Source organism: Manihot esculenta, chromosome 15, assembly GCF_001659605.2.
Source record: "Manihot esculenta cultivar AM560-2 chromosome 15, M.esculenta_v8, whole genome shotgun sequence".
Classification (NCBI taxonomy): Eukaryota; Viridiplantae; Streptophyta; class Magnoliopsida; order Malpighiales; family Euphorbiaceae; genus Manihot; species Manihot esculenta.
The window spans coordinates 869,597-878,726 of NC_035175.2; the positions used below are offsets into that span (position 1 = coordinate 869,597).

Sequence of the window (9,130 nt, forward strand, 5' to 3'; positions counted from 1 at the left end):
ATTCTCAAAAAATCCCATTCCTAGTTAGTCATGATGGATATTTCTGTCATTGCTGATACGGTAATCGAAGTCACACAACAAGGGGTAGGATTTTCGAATTCACTACTCCACCGACAAATTTGCATCTCCAATGGCAACTGTGCTCTCTCCGGTAGGTTCCTCCAAAGCGCCGATGTTATTTTGGACGCGCTAGCTCCTCCGCCGGTCACATCTAATTCGCATAAAACCGCTCGCCGGACTCTTCTTCGCTGAAAGCGACGGACGAGGCGGCGATCTTGCGGCAGCGGAGACTACGAGGATGATGGCGACTATATCGGGTTTTGGTGGTGATGGTGACGGTAATGGTCTGCTTGGTGGGGCTGGTGGAAGTTGGGGCGGTGGCAGAGGGTGGAATTTTGACAGATTTGGCGGACAAAATTGGGACGAGTGGTCGTGGTCGTCATCATCTGAGTTTGCTTATGGGTTCATTTATGAGGTGATTTATTGGATTGCCTTGTCAACTTGCACGCATTTTGCGTTTGAGAAGGTTGTGAGGATCATGGCCGATGGAATTGATGATGCTGAGGGAGAGAAGGTTCCTATGAGATTGGCATCCGTTTGCTAAATTGGTAAGTGATATTGCAATTTACGAATGAAGGGAAATGAATTGGCTAATAGTTATTGTATATTAATTGTGGTATGATATCATATGCTATTTGCTCTTAACTTTCTTCCCTCATGTAATGCACATATTGTATATATATTTATCCACATTGTTTCAATTTATTGATAGGATGCCGCATTTTATTTTTGTTTTATTACTTGATTTACCCAGTGATGTGCTGTGTCCATTTGGTTACTTGACAAGGGAGGTCCTTGGTTTCACATTTTAGCCAGTGACAGATGGCAACTTATGTATTCGTTCCCTATAATAACATGGAACAGTAATTTCATGATATTATAACTCTGTTGAGATTTTAGATTGATAATGACATATTATCTTGGGATGGTATTGTGACTGAGATACATGTAGTCTCAATTTTTTTATAATCTAGGTGGTGTTCTTGTTTATCTATTTCATCGTTCTTGTTTCATGGCGTCTTCATTTATTTTGATTGCAATTATAGTTGATTTAAGTTTGAATATCATGAAGCTTTGATGAATTGCTACTTTTTCTCTCATGACTAGCTTTATGATGTTGGCTGTTAAGGTGGATAGATATTGAAATGCATTTGTTAGATGGAGATGGTGCCTGGTATTTGTGTGTTGTTCATGTAAAGGATATTGTCGATACAAAGTTGTATGATGGATGGGAGACTGATAATGTTCCATGGATTACCTTTTATGAAGTGTCTCTAGTTTTGAGTTTTCGGTTGTCCTGTATTGCATGAATATGCAGTGGTACTTCTGTGTTTCTTATATTAACCAAATTGCTCTGCTGTCTCTTCATCCTTTTGTTTCTCATATGCTGTAAATTGTTTCTTTCCATGCTTCTGTCTCAATCACAGACAAACATGTCAATTTTGAAAATTTGATGCCTCCTTAATGTTCTCCCTTTTGCTTCTTTTATCTTGCTCATCAACTATTCATCTTGGTTACTTTAGCCTTTCTTTGATGTCTGTTTCCTTACATACTCTTTGTTGTTATATCCTAGATGATTCTCTTGTTATTCATTGTCATCCTCTTTGGGTAATCTTAATTGTCTCTGAAGACTAGATACTATCAGGTAAATTGTAAATGCTGTGTAGAAGCAAATCCTTCTTATGTTGATGCAGCATACTGCACCACATTCATTTTAGAGAACTACTGACATGAACCTCCTAAATCCTAGAAGAAAATTAATTATTTTGTCGCTCTGACGTTTTAGCCAAGAGTTGGTATTTAGCATTGCTAGACACATTATTGGGGTTGTACTGGCTGGTAATGCAATTGAGGTCGTTTCATCACTGGGAATGACTTTGTGGACTGGAGGTTTTGAACTTTAAGATTGAACATGTTCAGCAAATAGATATTCTTATGGACATGGAAAGAGGAATGTAGTGGCTTCTCTCCCAAAGAATGGTTGTGCTGTCAGAAGTGAGATTTTTTAATGTGCTAGATGGATCCGATCATAGAGAGTGTAGCTACAGATTAACAGAGCAATGGATGATGTCTAGTGAAATCCAATAAAGGTCAGGTATCTCTGTATTCGTTGGCTACATGCTTTTCACAGCTGAAAACCTTTATATGATGATGTTATTGTAGAAAGGTGGATTTTTTTTTCCAGGGGCTTTAAGAATGTAGGATTTCTATGGGGGGTGAAGCTAGCTATGCCCGATCCAAAACTGAAGATACCATCTAGAGCCGGTTTTTAGCGATTTTGTTCCCGACAATTTTGGTTTTGGTTAGCCAGTTTGGTCTTCATTTGAATAGGCTGATTTTTTTATTATTATAAAAATATAATTGTTATTTTACATCAAGATCTCTGTGTTTATATATATATATACACACACACATGTATACTGGGTAAACATTATGTAGAAATGTTATACATGTAGGCTTTAATTATAATAAGTGAAAACTGCATAAAAATTTACGAATGAGTATACGTAATTAAAAGGGGGAAATTGGGCGATTCTGCTGATTTTTAGAGGGGAGGAGGGTTAGTCACGGGGAGCCATTGGGGTGTGCCATAGAATATGATTTGAAATGTTTTGTTGAAAAATCAGGCTGAATCGGATGGATATTTTTTGGATGGGTTCAATTCAAAAGCTGTTAGGTGAACTGTAATTGACTCTCCTAGCCTGGGTACCCGATCAATCCGAGTTTTCAGAAAACGGTGACCGACACCAACCTGATTGGATATTGAGTCTATCTTGAATTGTGGCTGGGCCTAGTTTCATGTACCAAATTTCGCTGGTTTGGATTCATGGCCGCCATCAATGATCAAAACGTCAAAGAGATTATGACATGATCGAGTCCATATCAACACGATGGAGAAGCAATGAATTTGCCTTTTTCTTTTTTCTTCTTTTGTTGAAAATTGATGAATAAAAATGTATTTGATTGCGCAGCCAAACTCTGCTTTATGAAGCTTCGGTTGCCTGTTAGTTTAATTTTCACTTGAAACATGCTAGATGGTTGGCCTTTTATTTAAAAAGAAGGAAAAAAAAAAAAAGGATTATTGGCTAAAAGGAATTTCCAGTGGCAAGTGGCGGTGGTAGGACCATCCTTTCTTCTTCAAGGCACAATAAGGTGCTATGAATTTGCACCAAGTTATTATTAACAAACAAGTTGTAGTAACGATGAGTTTTGTCGCATAAATGAGTGGGAGTCAGCTGACACAATCTCGATTTAAAATATATACATATATATATATACTCAAGTCACACTGAGCAATAGATTATGGAAGACAAAAAGAAAAGAGGATGGATGATCTCTTTCAAGAAAATTATCATTTTTTAAGGAAATCCCACTTGGAGTGTAGCGGTTGCACATTCGGTTTTGGTTCATGCATCTTCAATTATGAATTGTATGAATACACCGTTATTTAATTTCTTAGTCTTGCTTTCTCCACTAATCCCTACTTAAAATACATATTATCAATCTAATCCAACATATGATTTTATATTATATTTATATTCCAATTGATTCTGATCTGGGTGATTGATTTTGATATGCAACTGTTTGTCAATTTTAAATATTGTTGCTTGCTTCACCTTCCTCTTCCCCACATCTTTTCGACCCTTTTGCAAGATTTTTTTTTTTCACGATGCGACACTATGAATGAATGTATAATTTACTCTTTTTTTTTTAATGCACGGTCAGGTGGGTTTTCCTATAATATTGAAATTAAGTCAAATTTATCATACCGAACAGTTAAGAATACCTTTTATTGTCAAATCTCGAAATTATATAATTAGAATTAGAAGTGATACTAGATCTTGTTAATGCTTTTTAGAATTGAATTAGAATTGAGATTTAGAGACTAAACATGGATCCCTTAAATTAAACTTATCTATTCAAACATCAATCTTGTTTGAATTTATTATTTTCTTTTAATAACAGTTAATCAAATTAAACAGAATAATTTATAAAAGCAGATTTCACCTATGTAATAAATTTAGAGCCCTCGAAGCAAATTGAAATTAATCATACCGAAATTATAATTCTAAATTAATTTATAAAGCAGACCTCACTTATATAATAAATTTAGAGTCTTCGAAGCAAGTCTTGTAATGGTCATAGGCTTTTTATTAGAGGGAAAGAAATATGTTGTAGCTGAGTGTACGATCAGCTTCTCTCCAAGTCAAATTGGACCAACGTTTCAAAATGGCTAACCGTGAATTTCAAAGTGAGCAGTATTAGTAGTAGTGTTGACTGTTAAGTAGTGAGAGTAGTGTCTGGAACTTATCCAGCAACCACAAAAGAACAATAGTATAGATAGGCAAGGCCATTGGCATATGATATAGTCAAGAAATCACACCATCTGCAAAGGAAACTTGAGATTTGTGGGTGCATGCACTGTACTAGTATTCAATGTGGCGCGGGGAGGGGAGGGGGACCTTCCTTTCCTGTCAGGCAGTTTAAATACCACCAAAAAGATGTAAAGCCCTTGTCTATCTTATCTGTACTTGGAATTCACTTCTCCTTATATATGAACTAGCCAGGGTCCATGCAGCACTGAGTCAATGCAAAGCTAAGAGAATACATCTAGTTTCAGACAAAAACTAATAAAGCCTCCTTAATAATTTTTTTTTTTGTCCTTCGCCGCTACTAATCATAAGGATTCTTCTAAGTTTTGTTAATTAGCACGCCAAGTTAACCTTCTGAACCAATTTGCTTAAGATTTTATTCGTTTTTTTATATTAAATTAAGAATATAACACAAAGAGGGCAAACTACTTCTCAGAAGATAAGTATTAATTAGTTTTAGCATTGAATGGATTCATAAAACAGAATTCCTCTTTCCAAATTTTTATTGCTTGCTTATATATCCTTTGTTGCATGTATTAATTATATATCATTTTTGCTATAATAATTAATATAGACATTAATTTATGAGTACAATAATTTGACAAACTATAGAATACTGACACACATTACCAAACATCACGGGCATGAATTTTAGACTTTTTGAGAGAGAAAAAAAAATTAATTATGATTAATTTTTATTTATTTTAAAGTGTTAAATAATAAAAATATTCTCAAATTTAAAATTTTATTCATTAAAAAAATAATTACATACTTTTTGCTGTATAATATTATTATTTAATTTATTGAAAATTAATAAACAGAAAAAAAAATCTAAAAAATGACGAAGGAAAATAATACTGCAAGCGACAATTAAGTAAGAAAATAAATGCAATTGAAAGAGAGAGAGAAACAGAAGCCGATATTAAAAAGTAATTAGTCTCGAGCAAAACCAGTTCAATCTATAATTAAAACCATCTTAAACAAGGAAGCATCAAACATAAACACAGTACCATTAAAACCCTAAACACAACCACCGCTTGCCACATTTACTTTATTTATTATTTACTTTAAAAAGAAAGCTGGCGCTGGTTCTGATGATGGCTCACCAGGTCATCCAGCATCCACAGGTCCACCGACTCGCTTGTCTCACAGCTGCTTCCACTCAGCTGAGCCACCATCTGCTCTGGCTCCAATTCCAGAAACGTCTCTAGGCTTGAGATTTGTTCTTTCAGCTCACATTCACTGCCCAATTCTTTTTGGTATCCGACGCCAACACCCATGTATGGTGGCGGTGCTGGCACGCTGCAGGTTTGGAAGCCAGCAGCAGTCATCTCAGAAGCGATAAGGCACCGCTTCTTTGATGGTGGTGGTACCGTCGGAGATGCACTTGTAGCTTGAGGTGGTGGTGGGGATGGTGACTGCCCAAAATTGAGCTTAGCCTTGTCGCCACGGATGCGCTTGGCTGCCTCATCGTACGCTCGGGCGGCTTCTTCAGCTGTATTATAAGTCCCGAGCCAGACACGGACACCCTTGTGTGGGTCTCTGATCTCAGCAGCCCATTTCCCCCATGGCCTTTGCCTTATTCCTCTGTAAATATTCTTGCGAATTCTCTGACTCTTGTTCCCTTCCGTTGCAGTGGTAGTCTTCTCAGACTTCTCACTGCCGATGGCCACTAAAATTGTAGAAAGAAACATTTAAACTATTGCTCTCAATAGTTAAATTTTTTTTTTTAAATCAGATAAATAAACAAACAAAAAATCATGCAATAAAACCAAAGGCAGATACGCTTACCCATTACACAGATAAAATAGAGAAAATGGTTACCTTGGCTGAGCAGCTGTTGCTCCTTTTGTTTTTCAGGGAGTTTAAGATCCAGCTGGGTAGATATCTGGTCTTTATTAGCATTATTAGGATAGTCCAGACCAAGAAAGTCAGAGAAGGTGTCAAGCTCAGACCAGAGATCCTCGGCGTTCCATCGCCGGCTTCGTTTGACGGCAACGAAATCGGAGATAATAGCACCACCACACATGTTTCCAAGAGAGAAGTAGGGCGTGTGTGTTCATTCAAGTGAGAGACAAAGGGAAAAGAGAGGGTCTGCTTTTATAGATCGACGGTTACAACCAATCTACCAGAACAAGACAAGAGCTCTCAAACGTTTTCTGGGTGATGTTTGTCGTTTTTGGGATTTTTATCGGACGGTGGAGATACAATCAGAAAAAAAAGGCCATGGGAGATCAGCGAGAGACGTGGGATCGCTGATCAGGTTTATTTGATAGTAGGATTTTTACCAGGGGTGGGAAAAAAGAAAAGTGATTTTTACCAGTTGGAACCACATTATCCAGTGACAGGTGTGTTGACGTGGCTTTCTCTAACTGGGAAGAGGAAATTGTGCTGATTATTTGGTGTAACGCACGTCAATGAGGAGTTGTAGTTCCCAAAATTAAAACCGCCCAGTGGCAGGGGGACTTTAGAATTTACTTGCTGTCGCTGCTAGAATTACTGTTGAAATTCGTTAAAATATTTAAAATTATATTGATATACGTATTTAATTAGAAAACATTTTTAATACTATTTAAAATAATGCTTGTTTTGAAAAAAAAAAAAAAATTCTTTCTAACAATTAAATTTGCAAATTGCAATGAATCCTATTCAAAATAATACAGAAAACCAATGTATGTTTGGATTGGCAAAATGCATTACTTCTGAAATTCTATATATAAATTAATGGAAAATTTTAGTAAATTTAGATGTATTTCAATTGGAAGATTGGCTTTGATATCTGAATTGCTCTAATGACTAAACTGTGTAATGGAAGCATACAAATTTTATTAACACATGTAAGGCATTAAAATTTGCTAATCATATGCCATGCAAAAAGCTGTCTTTTTTAGATTATTTATTTTTAATAATAAAAATTACTAAAATTATTACCGATTATTATTTAATATTGAACTTTCAATCGACCCATGAAATTTTATTGAACAATACAATTTTTAAATATATATTTTTTTGATATTTTAATAAGCAAAATGCATTTATTGCCCTTAAGAAAAAAAGAAGGAAAGCAATCATGATGAATTATGTCAAATATGGAGTCGGCAAAGGAAATGGGAATGAGATTTAATCTTTTTCATTTTAAAGAGCAAAAGACAAACGAGTAAGTGTAAAGGGTAATCTTTTATGATCCGTGTTCTTGTACGTATTGAAGAACAGCCAGTAGGTAGATGTATGAGATAGGCCCTCAAATGCCTTGCAATGCAATTTGCAGAGGTTTTAGCTGCAAAAGGGGATTTGGGCTGCAGAAAATCCTGGAGATAGCAAGTGGTTTAGCTATGGGCTTATACAGAAAGGAACAACCCATTAAGATAAGCATTGCCCTTAGAGGAAATGGGTGACGAAGTGGTAGAAGCTAATATTGCATCACGCACGAGGGCCTTGCAGGCTTTTTGGGCTGAAATGGGAAGAGACCTTGTCAGCTTCTGACTTCCAAGTCTACATTTTCTCACCACTCACGTGGCCCCCCTAGCCCACAAACAAATCTCTGATATAATCATTTGGCATTTAAACCTTATTTTGGCTGACCATTTTACTCTGGCTCCTTTCTGGAGTGGTTATTCCAGGTCATAGCTACAAGCCATTTTAACCTATACGGAATTTGTCTCTAGTAGCTCACACCAACCAACACACTATGGATCAGACCCAGTATGTATATTTATATTTACTGATTTTCTTTTTAAATAAATAATGAATTTTTAGTGCTATTAAAATGAATTGGGTAACTAAAAATAGCTTACCCATTGATAAGATGGCCCCAAAATCAAGAATCCAGCTCTGATTTCCAGTGTCAGCCTTAGGTGGCACCTATATTTGCCAAAAGTCTACGTCATAATTCCTGTAATTGGCAAAAGGGCGCCATTATATATGGACTCGTAACAACAGCGAAAGTACTAAAAGAACAACAACAGTGAAAGTACTATCTACTATGCACGATTTGTACTTGCAAGTTGCATCTTTGCAAGCGCCATTGCAACCCCTAGCCACCCAATTCATTTCACCTATATATATCTCCTGAATTTTCCATTTATTATTTTTATTATTATCATTCTGTATTACATGGTTCAATTGGTGACCCAATCTGCAAGGGGGTTAACCATCCAAGAACTCTGAAGTTTGCCCCTGAGATTAAGCTTTGCTAAATTTGTGAAGTGGCGAAAACATCTCCGACTCTGATCACATTTATCCGATGCTCATGAAGTCCTAATAAAGTAATAATCCATTTTAGTTGATAAATTAAGCTGGAATAAATTGGCAGAACCCAATTCTATTAAATACAAAAAATCTAAATACTATTATAATCAGGTAATAAGGATCAAACATGCATGCGCTCCCTCGTACGACATGTGTGAGAAAGAGAGAGTAATTAAAGAAATGAAACATTTGAAGCACAGGAAAGAATATAACTAATTCACTAGCTATTAGGTATGGTTTTGTATATAAATAATCAGCTCCTTTTGTTGGGTTGCAGATCCGTACATTTTGCAAGGGATATCTTTAGATCTGTTTTGTTTTTTGCTTTTCTTTGTTCTTTGTGTTCATATTGCATGCAGGTGAGTTAATCCTTCCTCATCTCAAGATGCTCCGGTAAGAAGAGAAGACTCAGATCTTGACGACATCTATTTTTCTCCCCTGGTTTTTCA

General features: G+C 36.1%; 2 protein-coding genes across 2 annotated transcripts; one reads left to right on the plus strand and one right to left on the minus strand.

Moving 5' to 3' along the window:
- Nucleotides 1-301: 301 nt before the first annotated feature.
- Nucleotides 302-604, plus strand: LOC110601487. Its single transcript, XM_021738637.1, has one exon. It carries the CDS (start codon nucleotides 302-304, stop codon nucleotides 602-604), a length of 303 nt encoding a protein of 100 aa, XP_021594329.1.
- A 4,762-nt stretch (nucleotides 605-5,366) lies between these two features.
- LOC110600889 (ethylene-responsive transcription factor RAP2-3) lies at nucleotides 5,367-6,565 on the minus strand. The gene is made up of 2 exons (XM_021737803.2): nucleotides 6,258-6,565; nucleotides 5,367-6,105 (listed from the first exon to the last, which is right to left on the minus strand). The coding sequence occupies exons 1-2, from the start codon at nucleotides 6,460-6,462 to the stop codon at nucleotides 5,501-5,503; spliced, it is 810 nt and encodes a 269-aa protein (XP_021593495.1). The 5' UTR covers nucleotides 6,463-6,565; the 3' UTR covers nucleotides 5,367-5,500.
- Nucleotides 6,566-9,130: the final 2,565 nt, after the last annotated feature.

What these genes read in the sequence shown, in the direction of transcription:
- LOC110600889 (XM_021737803.2), bottom strand. Translation starts at nt 6,462, where the DNA reads ATGTGTGGTGGTGCTATTATCTCCGATTTCGTTGCCGTCAAACGAAGC. An exon ending in GCAACAGCTGCTCAGCCAAG is followed by an intron (nt 6,106 to 6,257) that starts GTAACCATTTTC and finishes CTACAATTTTAG; the next exon opens with TGGCCATCGGCAGTGAGAAG.
- LOC110601487 (XM_021738637.1), top strand. Translation starts at nt 302, where the DNA reads ATGGCGACTATATCGGGTTTTGGTGGTGATGGTGACGGTAATGGTCTG.